Source organism: Chiloscyllium plagiosum, unplaced genomic scaffold (genome assembly GCF_037043375.1).
Source record: "Chiloscyllium plagiosum isolate Xiang-an unplaced genomic scaffold, Cpla_swu_hap1 HiC_scaffold_14, whole genome shotgun sequence".
Lineage (NCBI taxonomy): Eukaryota > Metazoa > Chordata > Chondrichthyes > Orectolobiformes > Hemiscylliidae > Chiloscyllium > Chiloscyllium plagiosum.
The window spans coordinates 33,781,180-33,801,072 of record NW_028270152.1 but is presented as its reverse complement, the minus strand read 5'-3'; the positions used below and the strand labels follow the sequence as shown (position 1 = coordinate 33,801,072).

Genomic DNA, 19,893 nt, shown 5'->3' with positions numbered 1-19,893 from the left:
GAAGGTTAGTTTCACAAAATCTATACTTAATTGTAATTCTGGAGTAGATATGTCCATGTAAGTCAGTTACTGTGTATTAAATTCTGGCTTTCAACCAGAAATTCTTGCTGTTGAATCTAGTGAGGGATTGGTTCAAACAGAAGTAGTGCTAATAAATCTTTTTTCCTTTAAAGGTATCACACTTCTCTGATCTTCAGAAACATCTTAAGTAAACTTATGGTTTTTTTCTTATAAATGTCAAAAAGAAAATGTGGAGAATAATGTCCCAAATTTATGTTTCGTGGATGTCATCAAGATTTGTTCTCCAAATTTTTAAACAGAGAGATTGTGCTGATCTGAATTTTTAGAGGAGTCATGGAAACAAGAGTAGCCCACTTCACCTTTCAAGGTTCATCTGCCATTCACTAAGATCATGTGAACTTGCTTTGATTCCCTTAATATTTTTGATTAACAGTCAATCTCAGCATTCAGAAGTACAGTTGATCTACTGTCAATTGGCATATGCAGAAGACTTTTCCAAACTTTTAGTATCCTTGTAATAAATAAGGATTTCCTATGTTTGGTCCTTAAAGGCCTGGCTCAAATACTTAGGCAGTGTCGTAGTCTGAGATTCACTAACCACTGGAAATTGTTTCTCTCTAACTATAGTCTCTGTTCCACTCAAAAGTTGACTTAATCATCTCTCAACTACCTAAGTTTGAGGAATGCAAACCCACTTTGTGTATTCGCTTCTTGTAATTTAGTGCTGTGTGTTCAGGTATCATTCTGATGACTTTATGCTTCACTCCCTTCAAGACCTCTCTGCCCTCAAACAGTTTAATAGACATCAGCTGCTGTCTAACCAAGACTTTGTCTCACTACCGCATGACTTGTACCTTCTTGAATTCTAGTCTTGTCGATTTAGAGACTAGCCTTTTGTTACTGCTTCTGAACCTGTTCATGATTTTTTTAATATATGCACCTGGATTTCCAATTCTCTCTGGTCTGTCACTGATATTAATTTTGCATCATTTAAGCAGTATATTGTTCAAGTTGAAAAAGAAAATCTCTTTTCCAACATTGGGATCCCTTTGCCACATTTTTGTCTTATCACTTAATTTTTGAATATATCTTTGCAATTTTATGCTTAAACCGACACGTTGGTTTGTGACATTCTTTCTCATCATCTAAATGCTTTCTTAATGGCAAATAGTTTAGACCCCAATGCTGATCCTTGCAGGTTATTAGGAAACATGCACTGCCCATGATTCAGCCAATTTCCTAACCAGATTAATCATTTGTATTCAATTCTGTTAGCTTCAATTTCTGCTAATAGCTACTTAGGAAGGACTTCATCAGATGTATTCTGGAATTCCACATAAATAACATCCCTAAATCCTCCCCACCTCGTCCAATCCTCTAGTCGTTTTTTAAACAATTAATTGAGACTTGCCAGGTATAATTTACCCTTTATAAATCCATGCTGACTCTGATAAGATGAAAATGTTCAAGGTTTTCAATCACTTTATCCTTAATTATTGGCTCTATTAATTTTCTAACAGCAGATGTTAAGCTAACTGGTATATAATTCCCTGGTTTCTTTCACTTGTCTTTCTTAAATAATGGAATAATATGTGCAGTTTTCCTGTCTGAAAGAACAGTTCTTAAATTAAGAGGATTACACTTGGGGGGTAACTGCAGTGTTCTCCCCACCATTTAAGTCCTGGGGATTTCTCACTCTTTATTAAAATTGTTTTTCTGATTGTTCTTATGTTAACTTTGTGAGTGTCTGCCTGATTCAATGTTAGTTTCTTCAGAATGTCTGAAATACTAACTTTCTCTTCTATTAATTGTTTGGCATACAGTAATTGCCATTTACTATTCCTTATGACAATAACACTGTGTCAACTTCTAAGGAGCATCCTCATCCTAACAAAATTATTGTAAGATATTCTTTCAGAACATTTTGATATCTCTTGCAAGTGACTTTCCTTACTCCCTTTTTGAAAGCCTTTCTTTAAATTTTTTGTTGCTCTTATCTCCTCAGTCATCCATTGCTGTCTATTATTGCAAGTAGACCTCTTGATCAATAGGGGTATAAACTCTTGGTGATTTGTGCAGCTGGCAGTCTCTTTCTTGTGATTAATGAAGTCAGCTTTATTTAAACTTCGACTCTTAGCTATTTTGCATTGCTTTGTTTAAAATGCACTTTGTTCACATTGATAGATGTTCATGGCTCTTTGCCTGTTAACGAAATCTTGAATACTTCTCACTTCTAAATCTACTATGGCCTGCTCCCTGTTGGTCATAGATCATATTGCCCAAATCTTCCTATGTCCGTATTGTTGGGAGATGCACAGCAGGACTGTGTCAACATAATTGGCTGGGAATTTTAAATTTCTGTTGGGCTGATGTCCTACATTCCAGGGCCCACTGCCATAATCCATGTGAAACTTGTGCCAGATACATGGGAGTTCTCTGTGTATATGCCGTGGACATAAATGGCAGTATAAAATGTGGTCTGATAGCGAAATAATTCTGCAACTGATTCCACCCTCAATCCCAACCCAACTATGCATCCATGTAACCTAATGCACTTTCATCCCAACCTGTACCTCTGACTGGTGCTGAGAGAGGTGGGATCTGTGTGCAATGGACACACTTCATCTTGGGAAAACTTGGACAAACATAGTCATTGGGGGAATCCGCCATTGTTATTGAAGGTTAAAGGCAGGGTGTTAACAACCCAAGATAAAGCTCAGATTCAAGGAGGCAAAAGACCATAAGACATGGGAGCAGAAATTAGGGCTATTCTGACCACTGAGTCTTCTCTGCCATTCAACCATTGCTGATCGGTTTCTCAACCCTCTTCTCCCACTTTCTCCCTGTAACTGATACTCAAGAACCTATCTATCTCAGTCTAAAATATGTGCCCTTGGGTCCTAGCCTGTCCTACCAACGGAAACATCTTTCCAACATTGTATCTGTCCAGGCCATTCAGTATTTTGTTTCAATTAGACCCCCCTCATCCTTCTGAACTCCGTTGAGTATAGATCCAGAGACCTCAAATGTTTCTTACATGTTAAACTTTTCATTCCTGAGACCATTCTTGTGAAACTTCTCTGAACACACTCCGGGGTCAGTAGTCCATGCCTCTGTCCTTCCTACCAAAGTGCATGACCTCACACTTTCCCACATTGTACTCCACATCTGAATCTTCTTTGCCCACTTCTGACTTACCCAAATCCTTCTGCACCCTTCCCACCTCCTCAATGTTACTTGTTCCTCTACCATTGTCTGCCAGAATGCTGTCAGTTCCTTCATCTAGCTTGACAGTGTATAAAGTGAAAAGTTGTGGTTCCATCACTGACACTTGCAGAACACCACTTGTCACAGGTTGCCATCCTGAGAAATGGGAAAAGGATGTAGGAAAAGGCAGAGGAATCTTGATTATCCGAACAAGATGGCAGGCACTATTTCATTCGGATAATCGATTATTCAGTTAATTGATTTCCTCTGGGGCTCAGAGTTTTCTGTGAACTCTGCTCCCAACCCTGCACCTCTGTCCATCCCCACCCCCCCCCCACCCCCAAAATCTCCGGGGCAGCCAGACTGTACACTAACAGTAAGACTCATGCTGCCTTTGTGGTATAAGTCTCCAAATAGCGCACACGCTAGACTGTTCAAGACTGTTCTCGGCAGCGTTTCAGTGAGCCAAGTTCATTTTTAATCATTATACCTGTAAACAAAAGACGTGATCAGGATTGAAACAGCTCTTTGACGTAATGTTTGTATCGGGACCTTGAGATCCTCTTCAGATAATCCGATATTCAAATAATCGAGGTTCCTCTGTAGATGGTTAAGTCAGCATCAGTTAAGATCAGAATTGAGAATAATCTTCTAAAACAGTATAAAGGCACTCAGCATGTGAAAATAACGTGATGATTTGAATACACAGTTTGGGGCAAATGAGTGATTAATTGCCATTACTGAGAGATGTGGCATTTAGGAAGGACGGGCAAAGAAGATGGAGTAGCACCCTTAATAAGGAATTATTTTGTTTTGTTCATTAGTGGGACTTGAGCGTTGCTGGCAAGGTGAACTCACTGAAACTTAAAGTCCTTACAGGGTGGGAATGAGATGTTGACAGTTGTTAGACTCTTAGATGTTAAACTGTTGAGTCTAAAACCAGAGGATCATCTCAGGGTAAAGGGTGAACCATTAGATACTGAGATGAAGAGGAATTTATTTGACGTTGGTGAATCTTCTGAATCCTCTCCCAAAGGGCTGAGGAACTTCCAATTATACATGTTCAAGACAGAAGTCAATACATTTTTGTAGCCTGATGACATCAAAGGATATGATATTGCAGGAAAGTGGCAGTGAAGTAGATGATTGGCCATGATATTATTGAATGGTAGGGCAAGTTCAATGGGCTGTCACCTCCTACAGTTCCCATGTTCCTACTCTGTGCACTGTCTAACACCAGTGCTCTTCTGATCCTAAGTCTCTGAATAACAGACTGAGGTCTGGATCAATCTGTTCAGACTTTTCTGTCCTCCTTTTAAGTGTCATAGGTTGTCTACAACTTGTACTCCAGCACAGTGAATGTGCCAAAGAGATTGGAGACTCGTTTCCTCCCACAGTCCAAAAATGTGCAGGTTAGGTGAATTGGCCATGCTAAATTGCCAGTAGTGTTAGGTGCAGGGGTAAATGTAGGGGAATGGGTCTGGGTGGGTTGTGCTTCGGCGGGTCGGTGTGGACTTGTTGGGCCGAAGGGCCTGTTTCCACGCTGTAAGTAATCTAATCTAAATATATATAATTTATATATATATAGTGTTATTTGACTACAGTTCCCATTGGTGTGAGGCAAAGATTTATTTAAAAAGGTAAGAATGGTGATACCAGTGCGACAATGAGCATGTAACTTATGATTAATTTCATAATTAGGTTGCAGAATGCCATGTTTTATTTGTGCAAATCCAATTTACAAGAGAGGTGTTACTTGCAGCAATGAAATGGAATTGTTAAAAAAAAATTCCATGGAGGAAGGATTAAATTGTGAGGAAATGTGCAAACGTGGGTTGAATTCTCTTCAGGTTAGAAAATAGAAGGGTAATCTAATTGTTTTTAAAAATTATTTTAAAAGCTGATTGGTTAGATAGAGAAACTGAGTGAAAAAATAATTTGATAGAGTAGATGGAGATTAAGGGGCTGCAATGCTTGTTCAGCGTCAAAGCAGGAATCAGCATTTTAATTAATGGTAGAAGGCATTGGAACTCTGATCCGAATGCAAGATTTTTTTTTAGAAGTATTAGAATCCCAACAATGTGGAAACAGGCCATTCAGCCTGACAAGTCCACAGCGACTCTCCGAAGAGTAACTCACTCAGGCCTATTCCCCTACCCTGTATTTACCCCTGACCTATGCACCTAACCAATACATCTCTGAACAATATGGGCAATTTAGCATGGCCAATGCACCTAACCAGCACATCTTTGGATTGTGGGAGGAAACCGGAGCACCCGGAGGAAACCCACGCAGACACAGGGAGAATGTGCAAACTCCACACAGTCGCCCGAGGCTGGAGTCAAACCTGGGTTCCTGGCACTGTGAGGCAGCCGTGCTAACCACTGGGCCACTGTGCCATCCTTAGATCAATGGATATTTTTTAAATTGAGGTGGTTTTAATTTTTAGGTAAGAATACTAAAGGATTGTGGACCAAAAACAGGAAAAATAGAGTTGAGGTACAGATCAACCAAACAGTCTTAGAAAGATTAAATGGGCTTTTCTGTGATAATTCAGTATCTTCAACTGTTAGGGATGGGATTATGTTTTAGTTACACGACTTGAGTGTTAATACTGAATGAGATGAAAGTTGAGGACAAGTGATCTGCATATTGCAAACCATGTGAGATAAATAAATACCAAGCTCACAAAATGAAAAATAACCAAATATAACTTTGTTGTTACAATGTGACAATCCAAGATAAAATTGATAAGAGAGACTAGAAATGTGAAACATAAAGAACGATGGCAAAAATTGACTGGATGCAAAGCACTTTGAGGATAAATACGACTATGAAAGTGGCAAACAGAATTAGCATTGAATAGAGCTGCAGACAATAAAATATGGTAAAAATCAATGTTTTATCAACAAGATTTCGATCTGAAGTCACCTGGTAAGAATAATCGTTATTCTTCAGTCTGCTGTACCAAGCCTATGGGGTTTGAGCTGCAGATACTGGGGCTCAGTGAGGGTTGAGTTGCAGCCTCAGGGGAACTTTGGGATTTGAGCTGTAGCCTGTTTGGGGGACAGTGGAGTTTGATCTGAAATCTCTGGGGAGGGCAATGGGGTTTGAGCTGCAGCTTTAAGAGGGCAGTGGCACTTGTGCTGAAGCCTCTGAAGCAGAGTGGACCTTTTGAGTTTAGGGATTTCATGACATCTCTGGTGGAAAAGTAACTAACTGAATTGAGAAGCAGATAGGTATAATTTTTTTATTCAACAGTTTTGTTATACTGTCTTTGGTAGTGAGGCATAACAGATTTAAAGTAGTGCTCAGCAAATGGAGGTTTCATCTGTGAAGCATACGGTTCATTCTAATGGAAGCAGTACAATGCACAGTGTTGTTGACAGACTACATTATCTGTTAATCACTGCAGAGATATGGTCACATGGTGACCAGAGTTAAGAGCTGTTTTTCAGTATGTTTGTGTTAGAAAGATATGTCATCCCATTTCCCCACTCCCTCAGTCGAAGCAAATCGCTCAGAGACTCAGTATAGTTTTACCTCCTTCAACTTTATTCCGGGCCCTGGAGGGAGAGGGAACGATCGCCCATGTGCACAGAGGCAAGAGTTCACAGTCTTCTCTGGAACAGCAATTTCTCAATGAACATGTATAGTCATCTTACAGGGAGAAGCATCCAGATAAGGCAATGTACATATTAACTGAGTGACCGTTACAATCAGCGAGCATCAATAGTAAAGATTAAGCCATCTACTGTTACACAATGAATAACTGACTTCACATAATGAATACTTTTCACCTTGTTAAAAAGATCTCACAAACTGAATGCAACCTCAACTTCTTAAATTGCTGTACATAATGACTGCTTTTCCACGTTGTTAACCCATTACCCTTGCCTGCAGCACCCCATTGTTAATTGTATGTTCTTATCTGATCTGAGTCATGCTCAGCTGAACCTCTTGTTTCACAAAACTCAGAACTTAACTGTTTCCTTGCCTGCTTATACCCTATACACAGTCAACGATCAATTAACTTAGTCGCAAAGAATCTTCCTGGCGATTGGTAATGGTAATATGCTCAGAATTTCACATCCAATTTGAAGGTGAGAAACTTATATTTGAATCTAGTGTTTCAAATGAAGGGATTGCAAAGGTCTGAAAAGATAGTAAAGAGCGGTGGCACATGTTTAAGCAGATAGTCATTTTTAATAGATTACTGTATTCCACTGTAGAAGTAAAGACTCAACAAAAGTTAACCATCCATAATCAACTAAGGAAAAGGCACACAATGTTGTGAAAATTAGTTGTAGGTCAGAAAATCGAGGAAATGTTAGTAATTAGCAAAGACCAGTTTTTTTAAAACATCGACAGTTAACTCTCAACAAATATAAAAACTAATAAGATCTTCTACAATTAAATACAAAGAGACTAGCTAAAATAAGTATTGGTACTTTGATAATGAGATTAAGAAATTGTTGGAACTGGAGAGGCTTTGAAAAAATAACCTGCATCTATCGTCGTGGTGAGAAAACTCCAAAGACACTTAAACTATAGTACAAAGTCAAGGGTCAAAAGGGTTGGGGAGGAGGGAAAACTTAATAACATAATTGCCCAGCATATACTAGGCACATTTATTGGACTAAAGGTTGAAAAGTCACCTGGACAGATGACCTCCATCCTAGGGCTTGAGAAAAGTGGCTGTGGGTGTAGTAGATACATTGAATGTAACCGTCTAAAATTCCTGCAATTCTGGAAGGGTCCCCTTGTCTTGGAAAATGCAAGTGTAACACACCTTTTCAAGAAAGGAGAGAATCAGAAAGCAGAAAACATTTGGGCATTTCAACAATATTAGCTGGAATGTACTGCTGATGCTGTATAAAGCTCTGGTCAGACCACATTCGGGATATTGAGAGCAGTTTTGGACTCTTTTCGAAGGGAAGGATGTGCTGACATTTGGAGGGGGGGTCCAGAAGAGGTTTACAAGAATGACCCTGGGATAAAGGGCTCGTCAAATGAGGAACAATAGACAATAGATGCAGGAGTAGGCCATTCAGCCCTTCGAGCCTGCACCGCCATTCAATATGATCATGGCTGATCATTCCTAATCAGTATCCTGTTCCTGCCTTATCTCCATAACCCTTGATTCCACTATCTTTGAGAGCTCTATCCAACTCTTTCTTAAATGAATCCAGAGAGTGGGCCTCCACTGCCCTCTGGGGCGGAGCATTCTACACAGCCACCACTCTCTGGGTGAAGAAGTTTCTCCTCATCTCTGTCCTAAATGGTCTACCCCGTATTGAGGGCTCTGGGTCTGTACTTTATGGAGTTTAGAAGGATGGTGGGGGGGTGGGGTGGATTTGATTGAAACTTGCAGAATACTGAGAGACCTGGATAGAGTGGATGTGAACAGGATATTTCTACTAGTAGAAGAGACCACCACCCATGGACACAGCCTCAGTGTGAAGGGATGACTCTTTCGAACTGAGATGAAGACTTACATTCAAGAGTGTAAATACCATTCTAATAAAACAGTAAATGTTAATGTGATGCCAATCAATCTTAATCACAATTTAAACTTGTTAATATAATTCCTCATACTGAATTGTTAGACATTGTTAAAAAAAATGAAATATTAAATTATTTCACTTTCACCCTTTCTTTCCTTTCTTTACTTTCTCACAAACAATTCTTTCTTTTCCTCTTCATTTCTTCTTCTGCACCTGATTTGACTTTAATTCATTCTCCTTGTCTGTCTTTACGTTTCTGTTTCAGTCTCTACATCTCACTGATTATAGAGATATTTTCATTAACATCTCAGATACCATATTGGCATTGTCAGTTTGTACACCGGAAACTGCAATGCCAAAGAAAAAGTGACCTAAGGAATGCCAGAAATGTGGTGAGAGATGAGATGCCAATTGAACATAGCCAAGATGCAAGTGATTTAGTGTAATTTATTACACTAATTCAGCCATGTAGACCTAGATCCACTGACAGAATTAATTTAAACATTGGACATCATGCATACGATATGTAACCCCTGTCATAACTGTGATTTCACTGTTACCTATAAGTCAGAAGATGATGTGTTCATGTCCCAAACAAGAAATGTGAGCAGAATTTTGATGTTGACACCACCGTAATATTGAAGGTCTACTGCACTATCAGTGCTAAAGGAAGAGATATTAAACCGTAACTATATTAGACTTCTGAACTGGAAATTAACGATTCTGTGGTAGGAAGGTATTTCCTCCTCGTTTCCTGGCTAGCATTTATTATATTTTAACCAGCATCACTAATACATATTATCTGGTCTTAATTGCCCTTTGTGAGGCTTTATTAAATGCAGATGTCATGCCTGCTTGTTTCCAACATGATAATATTGACTATACCTCCAAAGTGCTTTATTAAGCTTTGCTTTGGAATGTCCTGAAATCTTGAAATGAACTATTTAAATTTAAATCTTATTTCACAAAGCTGTTATGTTTGTGCAGAGACTTAATAGGCATGGCTTGAAGTTTTTAAATATCCCCACCTTCCTGCAGTTCTCTAAAGTACTTAAGTTGTTTGCAGTCAGCTTAATGTCTCCAAGTATCAGTATCATATTCTCTATTTTTTCTTTTTCTCTTTCTCAGCTCCACCAAACCTCTCCTACCCCACATTTCCCAAAAAGAAAGATGTTTTGGGAGAAACTTAGATATTGGTGTGTAATACAGAAGGACATGTTAAAGTTGCAGGATTAAATTTCCCAAACAAAAAGAGAAATTGCTGAAAAAGCTCAGTGGGTCAGGCAGCATCTGCAGAGAGAAATCAGTTAACATTTTGGGTCAAGTGACACTTCGTCAGAACCCTGACCTCAGACCATTCTGAGGAAGGATTACTCAAACCTGAAACATTATCTGTGATTTCTATCTGCAGATGGTGCTTGAATTTTTCCAGCAATTTCTGTTTTTTTTTTCTGGTTTACCAATCAGAGCCATGTAGAAGACAGAATAGGAAATTCAAATGAATGTTTATATTATTTGTGTGAAAGTAGTATATTTTAGTAAGAGTTGAACAACCAATCTGTAAAGATCCTGGGGTTCTGAATAAATTAAGTAGTGAAATTTATTGTAGTGCTGAATGCTACAACAAAGGGAAAAAGTTCTTGAGCATTTTAGTATTAGTACTGTTTTATGGCTAGAAACAGTTTTGCATACAAGTTTTTAAAACATTCATTCGTGGAATGTGGGCATTGCTAGCTGGGCCCGCATTTGTTCCCCATCCTTAGTTGCCCTTGAGAAGGTCATGTTGTGCTGTCTTCGTGAACCACTGCATCCTATGTACTGTAGGTATACTCATAAATGCCATGTGGTGTGGTGAGTTTCAGCAATTAAATCAGGTTGATGAGTAGCTTGGAGGAGAACTTGCAGATGGTGGTGTTCCTATATATCTGTTTCCCTTGTTCGTCTCGGTGTTAGTGGTTGTGGATTTGGAAGCTACTACCTGAGGAGCCTTGCTAAAAGTTGCAATGCATTTTATTGATGGTGTAAATTGTTGCGACAGACAGGTGGAGGAGGAACTGAAAGGTTGTGGCAGTCAGGTAGTCTGCTTTCTCCTGCAAGGTGTCAAACCTCTTGAATGTTGTTGGAGCTGCATTCATCCAAGCAATGGAAGTATTTCATCTCACCTTTGACTTGTGCCAAATAGGTGGTGGGCAAGTGTTGGGAAATCAGGAGGTGAGTTACTCGCTGCAAGATTCCCAGTGTCAGACATACTCTTGTAGCCACTGTATTTATGTGGCAAGTCCGTTTGAGTTTCTGATCAATCATAATCCCAAGTATGTTGATAGTGAGGGAGGGGATTCAATTATGGTGATGCCATTGAATGTCAAGAGGTGGTGGTTGGATTATCTGTGATTGGGGTTTGTCATTGCCTGGCATTTGTATGGTACGAATGTTCCTTGATCAATTGTCCAGGTTTTGCATTAGGGCTTGGCTTATTCCAGTGTTTTAAAGTATTTTATAGATTCCTACCGTAATAAAATACAGAGGAACCTCGATTATCCGAACGAGATGGGCGGGCACTATTTCGTTCGGATAATTGATTATTCAGTTAATTGATTTCCTCTGAGGCTTGGAGTTTTCTGTGAAGTCTGCTCCCTGTTTGGGACACGAGACAGCAGCACATTGCGCACGAGCCCCGCCCCCCTGACCACACCAACCCCCATCCGCTCCCACCCTGCCCCCCCCGGCCCATCCGCCAAACCCCATCTGCCCCGCCTGCCCCCAATCCCTTCGCCTTCCACCCAGTCCCCCAATTCCGTCTATCCCCAACCCTGCACCCCACACCCCCACCCCTTGTCTGCCTTTCTCGGGTAAGTCTCCAAATAGCGCAACCACGCACGCATACACACGCGCACGCATACACACGCGCACGCAAACGCGCACACACGTCCACACACACACACAACTTTTTACTGCAACATTTTGACAATGTTTGAGAGATTATCTGGAAGGGAGGGATTCAGGGGACATGCCTGTGTGGAACGCCAGAGAAAGTGTGCGGGAAGAGAGAGAGAGAGGGCGGGAGGTCTGTAATTTGGAGGTGGTGAGCCGAGTTCATTTTTAACAAACATGAACAAAAGACGCGATCAGAGTTGAAACAGTTCTGTGACGTAATGTTTTCATCAGGACCTCGGGATCTCCTTCGGATAATCTGATATTTGGATAATCGCAGTTCCTCTGACTATGAAATATTAGAAAATGTAATTAAACCAAAATTCAATTAATATGCCTTGAATCTCAGACTGACTAGTTATAATCGAGAAATATTTACGATTTCATAGTTCGTTTCAGAATCATTTGACCACTTTGTGACTTCGTCACAGTAATTTGCTAGCTGTGGAGTTAATTCCAGATGACATTTATGTAATATATGTGATATTTTGCAGGTTGCACAAAGCATTGAAGATCACCATCAGGAAGTGATTGCCTTCTGCAGAGAGAATGGTTTCCATGGCCTGCTTGCTTATGACTCGGATTATGCATTATGTAACATCCAGTACTATTTCAGTGCCCATGCCCTTAAACTGAGCCGGAATGGCAAAAGCCTCACTACCAACCAATACCTGATGCATGAGGTTGCCAAGCAACTGGATCTGAATCCTAGTCGCTTTGTTATCTTTGCTGCACTCTTAGGTAGGTGGATTTTTTCCTGTAAATGCATGACTGAGAGCATGTTAATTGTGGTGGAGAAAGTGTTTCTTGCATGTTGTTTTAGGCATCCATTGAAAATCATTATGTCGAAATTGTTGAATTCATAGCATTGTAGTGATAGTTTAAATATCTTGTGATTTTTTTAAAACATTTGAAGACTAATTGTCTTTCTCTTAGTGGGGCATTTATTTTTCCTTAACATCATTGTTTTCCTCCACTCTTGCGTTGATTACCGTTTGCTGTTTATCCATTTTGTTTATTTAGTAACATTTTTGGTTAGCACTACTGCAACTAAGGCTTGAGACCAACCCAGTGGAATGAAAACTTACTATCTTTACTGAAATAACTGCACAAAGGTTGGTACCCCATTATCAAGTTGTCGCCCCATTCTCCCCCCCCCAATCAAAGCAAAACACTCCGAGACACTGTGTGGCTTTGCCTCCTTCATCTTTATTCCGGGCCCTGGAGAGAGAGAGAACAATCGTCCGTGTGCACAGAGGCATGAGTTCATGGTCTTCTCTGGAATAGCAGATTTTTAATGAATTATATAGTCATTTTATAGGGAGGAGCATCCAGATAAGGCAACATACATATCGATTGGGTGACCATTACAATCAGCGAGCATCAATAGTAAAGATTAAGCCATCTGCTGTTACACAGTGAATGTTCTTAACCTTAACTGGCTTCACATAATGAATGTTTTGCCTTGTTCAACTGACCTTACATTCTGAATGCTTCCCATACTGTTAAATGGCTCTATATAGAATGCTTTTCCACATTGTTTAATCCATTGCCCTTGCCTGCAGCACCCATTGTTAACTGCAAGTTCTTATCTGATCTGATTCATGCTCAGCTGAACCTCTTGTTTTACAAAACTCAATATTTAACTCTTTCCCTACCTGCTTATACCTTAAAATACTTTCTCAAAGTCACCCTTTATTTACTTGTGTACAGGACACCAGCTGTGGCCAGTCAGCTCAGAGTCAGCCCCTGAACTGGGGAGATTCCAAATCCCCTGTTTATATAGGGGTTCATGATTGGCCCAGGTTTACAACCCCAGTCAAGGATCTAGTAGTCAATGAGGTTCACCTGGTTCCAGTCACTACATTTCCTCCCCTCCCCAGTTGGAGGATGTAGGATTGGTCTTTCCTTTTTAGCCTTTCCGGTGATGTTTTTGCTCCAGGTGGGGTTCTGCTGCATCCAGAGGATCTCGGGAGAATTCTTCCTCTTCTTCCAATGGTAACAATCTCGTTGCCACATCCATGTTGAACTCTGAGATTTCTTTGACACCCAATGAAGGGGGAGAACTTATGGTTTCTGAAAGGCTTTCAGGCTGTTCTGTGAGGTTTGGTATGTTTTGCTCCTGGTCTGCTTGAAAGGTGCCAGCTCTCTCTCTCTCTCTCTCCGTCTCTCTCTCTCTCTCTCTCTCTCTCTCTCTCTCTCTCTCTCTCTCTCTCTCTCGTGTGTGGTCTCTCTTGCTCCCTCTGTCTCTCTGTTGTGTGAGAGGTGGTCCTATAATTGATCAGGGAACTGGGACAGTTTCATATTGATGCAGCAGGTTGTTTCTTTAAGCATGCCTTCAATATTTGGCTGCTCATTCCACCAGATCATTGGATGGCGAATGGTATGGAGGTGTCCTTATGTGCTGAATGCCATTCACCTTTACGAAATACTCAAATTTCCTGCTGGTAAATGACATCCCATTGTCTGTGACCAGTACTTCAGTGAGTCCATGTGTCGCGAATGATCTTGCAGCTTCTCAAATGGTCATTCCTGAGTTTGCCAAACAAACTTTGTGCATGTCCAACCACTTTGAATGGGCATCCAAAATGACCAGGAACATCAAACCCATTGAAAGGACAAACATAGTCAACATGTAAACGAGTCCAGGGTTTACCCAACCATTCCCATGAATGTGGGGATGCCACCAGTGGCAATATATGTCCTTGTTGGCAATTTGGGCATTGCCCCACCAACCCTGGCGACCAGACGTAGCTTCTTGCTCGTGTCTTCATTTTGGAAATCCCTGGATGACCTTTGTAGTGTTCAGCCAGTATCTGGCAGTGATCTTTACATGGGACAATCACTCTTGCTCCCTATGCTCGTCCTCTATGGTAATGTTGTCTTGCTGGGTCCAGAAAAATTTTGATCCTGGTTGCAATGGCCTGAGTCTCTTACTACCATCAAAGGTAACTGCACCAACAGAGAAGTCATCCCCTTAATTAGCAACAGTTCTCCAGTGTGCATTCTCAATCTGACTGAGGTCTTGCACAAACTTAAGGGTTGGAGTCCAGAGCGAATCTTGTAAAAGACACGTTCTGCAACCACAAATACAGCTGCGGTGGTATTGACCTCCATGGGAGCTTGGCCACTATTTAACCAAACATTAACTGTAATTAGTCTTGATTTGGATGTCGCTAAGCAATTTAATTGTTCCAACCCACATGTTTGGGGGGGGCCTACTTTCCAGGTCGTGCACTCCCCTGGATACCAGCCTACAAGTTTTCGTACTCAGGTCAGGCCTTGTAGGATTCCTTTGCTGTCTTGAGTCCGCATACTGGCAGCAACTACAGTGGCTAGCCAGCCCAAATCCTGAAGGGCTTTTATTCACTTGGATGCGACTCGGCTTTGTTGTGGGGTTCTGCTGACCTTGGGTCCCTCTGCTCAGTATATACTGTGGTGCTCCCCCCAGGTTAGCTGGGTTGGTGAGGATATGCAATTCCCCTGTAACTCCCATGCTCCACTTCTTAGGTTCCCTTCTTGAGTTTCTTACATGCTTAATGCAACTGCAATATGCCAAGTTCTGTGAACAGCCACGATTTATTTAAGCAAATACAAGCTTTTGGAGGATCACTTAACACACTTCGCGATGCTTGCTGAGCGTGTCAAGCGAGGTTCCCTGAACAAGGGAACTGTCCTCCCTTCATAGGATTTGATATCACCATCAGTCATGCACGCAAGATGCAATCCCTGCCACTTCCCTATAGTCACATGCCACGCAAAAACAATGTGAAGTCATTAGATAATTTCCAGAGACAATGTGTGATTAGTTTATTCGTTAAACTACCGCAGTTACAGGATATGATTAGATTGTCACATCCTGCCTGCAAGACAGAAAAACACTCCCCGGGACATCCAATTTCTTGCATGTAAGCAGAACAAATTAACCCTTTAACATCTCATTACTGCCTTTTATCATTCCATGATAACTAGCTACATGGGGCTGAAAAAGGCGCTACGAGCTTATTCATCTGACAGCCAGAATTTCAGCAAGTTATTGACGCAACATGCAGTTATTATAACAACAAGAATTACTAGTCCATGCAGTAGATAGGATCCCCAGGATCCTCCCACGTAGGAAAAGAACAGTGTTCACCAGTGAAGTTGTTAAATCCACAGTTCTTAGTGACCACTCCACCCCCTCCAAGTTGAGTGGAAACGAGCCAGTTATTCAAAATCTCCTCCAGTAAAGTCCAACCTGAAAACAAAATCCAGTCTAGCAAGGTCATCAGTTCTGTTGTGTACAGTGGATAGGGAGCTCAGGCCTCTGCAAATGCATGGATCAGTGCTGTTCCTTGAAGGAATAACCTAATCATACACTGTTTTAAGGAATAACCTAATCGCTTTACATTGTTTTAAGGAATAACCTAATCACTTTACATTGTTTTTGGGTGGCATATGACTCTGGGGGAATGGCAGGTGATTATGTCTTGAGTGCATGATTGACTGTGATGTAAAACCCTGTGTGAAGGGAGGACGGTTCCCTTGTTCAGGGAGCCTCACTTGACACGCTCTGAAAGCACCGCCAAGTGTAAGTGATCCTCCAAAAGCTTGTACTTACTTAAATAAATCATGGCTGCTCACAGAAGTTGGTGTATTGCAGTTGCATCAAGTGTCTCAGAATCTCAAGAAGGCAACCTCATACACTTGCAGCCTTTTCTAATGACAAAGCCAGTTGTAGTGCCTGCTTGAAGTTCACTTGCACTTTAGCATGGTTACATCATTAATCCCACATATGGGACTGTTTTTCAGAATCTTATTCAGGGTTAACCCAAAATCACATGCCTCTGCAATTTGTTTTAACCTCATCCAGAATCCAAGTATGGATTCTCTCAGTCCTTGAACAGTCGAATAAAATAGCAAATCAGAACTAGAGGAGGTTTGGTGTCATAATATTCCTTAACCAAATCCGTCAACTCTTGGAAGGTTTTAGTGTCTAGTGCCTCTGGGAAAGGTAAGCCCTTTATACCTGAAAATGCTGCGGGTCTGCAAGCAGTCACAGGGATTGCTTGTTTTTTTCATCTGCCCCATGTCATTTGCCCAGACAAAATATTGTATTCTTTCCACATACTGGCCCCAATCTTCGATAGCAGGATCAAACGAGTCAAGCTTCCAAAATAAACGCCTGATGCTAGAAATGCTTACCTCAACTCCAAATGTGACTGTTTTGAGCGAAGGTTCTTCAGGAATTAATTTCTCCTGTTGCCGCTGAAATAACCTAGTGTCCCTCTGCTCAGTACATCCCTGTGTGAGGCTCTGCGACTGTCTACACTCAAGTGGTGTTCCCGCCAGTTCTTCAGGCACGTACTGATTTTCCTCTGTCACCACTGAAATAACTACATAGAGGCTAGTATCCCATCACCAAGTCACCCTTTATCTACTTGTGCACAGTAAACTGGCTGTGGCCAGTCAGCTTGGAGTCAGTCCCCTGAACTGAGGAGATTCTAAATCTTCTGTCAAATTTTTCTTTGTTTCTCCTTTTTTTTCACCCAGCACCACTGGCTTACAGCTGTAGTGCTTATTTTTTCCTCACAGAACCCGTATTGTGTGTAAGTGAAGGAATCAGGAAAAGCACCATGTGCAAAAATAATTTTATTCAGCATTTCCACCAGTTGGAAAAACATGGATGTAGCTAGGGAGCTAGTCACAAGCAAAGCTCAACAGGAGCAATTAGGGGAGGGTAGGGATCAAATCAAAATAAAGTTGGAGGAGTATCCCTTGTGTGTATTAGTCAGCCAGGGCTTCCTGATTGCCCCAGGTTAACAACCCCAGTCAAGGATCTTGTGGCCAACGAGATCCACCTGGTTCCAACGCTACATCTCGAATGATGCGTTCTTTTTAAAACTAATGAAAGCGTAATATCTTTCTTCCTAACCTGTAAGATGTAAGGTTTATTTTAGAATTATAATACTCTGCATTTGATTTATTTTTAAAAAAATTCCAATTACAGAGTACATTGCAGAATTTTAGAATGCAAAGATATACCTATTCTGCAAATGGAGAATTTTTAATCTGGACTGCGAAACCAAAATGTATCTTTATGTTGTATTTAAAGAAAGTCCATATTAAGGAAAAGATGTGGCATTGATCTTTTTAAAGAATGAATTTATAATAGAGACAATAAGTAAGTTTTGCTTGATCTTTTTACATTTGATATGTTTTGAAAATTTATTGCTAGGAAAACATGTTAATTTGTGTGCCTGACAAAGTCTCTCAGTATGCAGTTCCCATAATCATTTATATAAATCACAAAACAAAAAGGGTCACAACACTGATCCTAGGGAGCAGCACTTTCAATTTGTCTCCAGTCTGAGAAATGCCCATCTATACCTCCCTCTGTTATCTGTCTTTTAGCCAGCTTCTAATTCAATGTGCCAAGGACCCTGAATTCTAAACATTTTTCATTTGCTAAGCAACCTGTCATATATTGGTCAAATATTATTTGGATCTTTCTGTCGTCCTGCTGCTCGCTCTCTCACTCACTCACACACACAAACCCACACTCTCACACATATACACACATCCAGTCTAAGCAAAACGCTCAGAGAGACAGTGTGGTTTCACCTCCTTCATCTTTATTCCAAGCCCTAAAGGGAGAGTGAATGATCGCCCATGTGCACAGGGACATGAGTTCTCGGTCTTCTGTGGAGCAGCAGTTTCTCAAAGGGCTATATAGTTATTTTACAGGGAGGAGCATCCTGATAAGACAATATACATATTAATTGGGTGAGCATCAATAGTAAAGATTAAGCCATCTGCTGTTACATAATGAATAACTGACTTCACATAACGAGTACTTTTCACCTATACACATTCTCATTCCCTCCTTTTATCATTTCATGATAACCACCTCGATGGCGCTACCAGCTTTTATAAGACTCTGACCGCCAGTGTTTAAACAAGTTATTGACGCACAGCATACAATGATTGTAACACCAAAAATTACTAGTCCGTTACAGTATTTAGAGTTTAAAGAATCCTCCCATGTGGAAAAGAAATTCACCAGTAAAGTTCTTAAATCTTTAGTCCTTAGTGACCACTCCATTCCGTCCAAGTCCAGTGGAAACGAGCCAGTTCTCCAAAATCTCCTTTACTAAAGTCCCACTTGAAAACAAAATACTGTTTGTTCTTGCATCACTCCTCGGGGAAATCTGAATTCTTGAATAAGGGCAGTTAAATGCTTCACAGAACTGACTAGACCTCCGTCCTTGCAGAGATGCTTCAGATGGAGGATACCAGCGCATCTGGAGTGTGCAGTGCAGCATTCTTTGCTGCATCTGCTCCCGCTCTGCTGTTAAATGTACAAAGCCAACTGGCTGTTGTGATGTCAGCTTGCTCACTGAATCTTTGTATCCCTTAAATGATCGAAACACAAGGTCAAGCTCACGTAGTTTAATGTCTGTAGGGATGCCACTGACAAAAGGCATACAACCTCCTCTACACTGTTGTTAACTTCATGCTCGTGACTGGGGGACTAATTGAATCCATTGGATCAGGCTGTGGAGGGGTGGGCGCTGGTCCAAAGGCATGCTTTACCTGTGAATGGAGAAACTCAAGATGATGTTAGCTGCTAAAAAATATTTGCATTTCCTCTCTCATTCCCTCCTTGCCAAGGTGGTTATCAGTATGAAGACAGTCACACATTTAACTACATTAAATTGTGCCTGCCTATTTCAACCTTCTTTGAATTCTTGAAGTCTGTTAACTCTGTTCACTATTTATGATATCAAGTTTTATACAATCCATAAACTTCTAAATTGTACTGCCTAAACAATTCAATCAATTATGAACAACAATCAGTGGTCCTAAAATCAAACCCTTGGGTGCCTCCATTCAGGTTATTCAAAGATTACTTTCCTTTAACAAATTAATACTTGGCTAATGTGAAAGCTGCCAGGAAAAGTATTTCAAAAGTCTGGAACAGCAAGAAAACAATAAAATGTCTCCTGTGCTTTAGCAATGAAGAGGCAGTTTCTGTTCAGATTTAAATCTGAAATATTTGTGGGGAACAACTGCAGAACATTTTAAAATATTTTCTCCAAATGAAACATCCCAAAGAAAACAGTCAAAATTACGGTGGCGAGTTTGTTAGATATGAACCTTCTCTGAATTTGCAAGATGAAGGGGACCAATGAAGTCTTAACAATAATTAACAGTTTAAACGGTTCAGTCTCAAGTTCTAATATTC

General features: G+C 40.6%; 1 protein-coding gene across 2 annotated transcripts in view; it reads left to right on the top strand.

The window, feature by feature from the left end:
• The window catches only part of fam120a (family with sequence similarity 120 member A), a 139,998-nt gene that overhangs the window by 16,226 nt on the left and 103,879 nt on the right, over positions 1 to 19,893 (top strand). For both annotated transcript variants that reach the window (XM_043708020.2, XM_043708019.2), the window contains exon 2: positions 12,161 to 12,407. In XM_043708020.2, the coding sequence (XP_043563955.1) occupies positions 12,161 to 12,407 (247 nt within the window). The remainder of the gene's footprint in view (positions 1 to 12,160; positions 12,408 to 19,893) is intronic.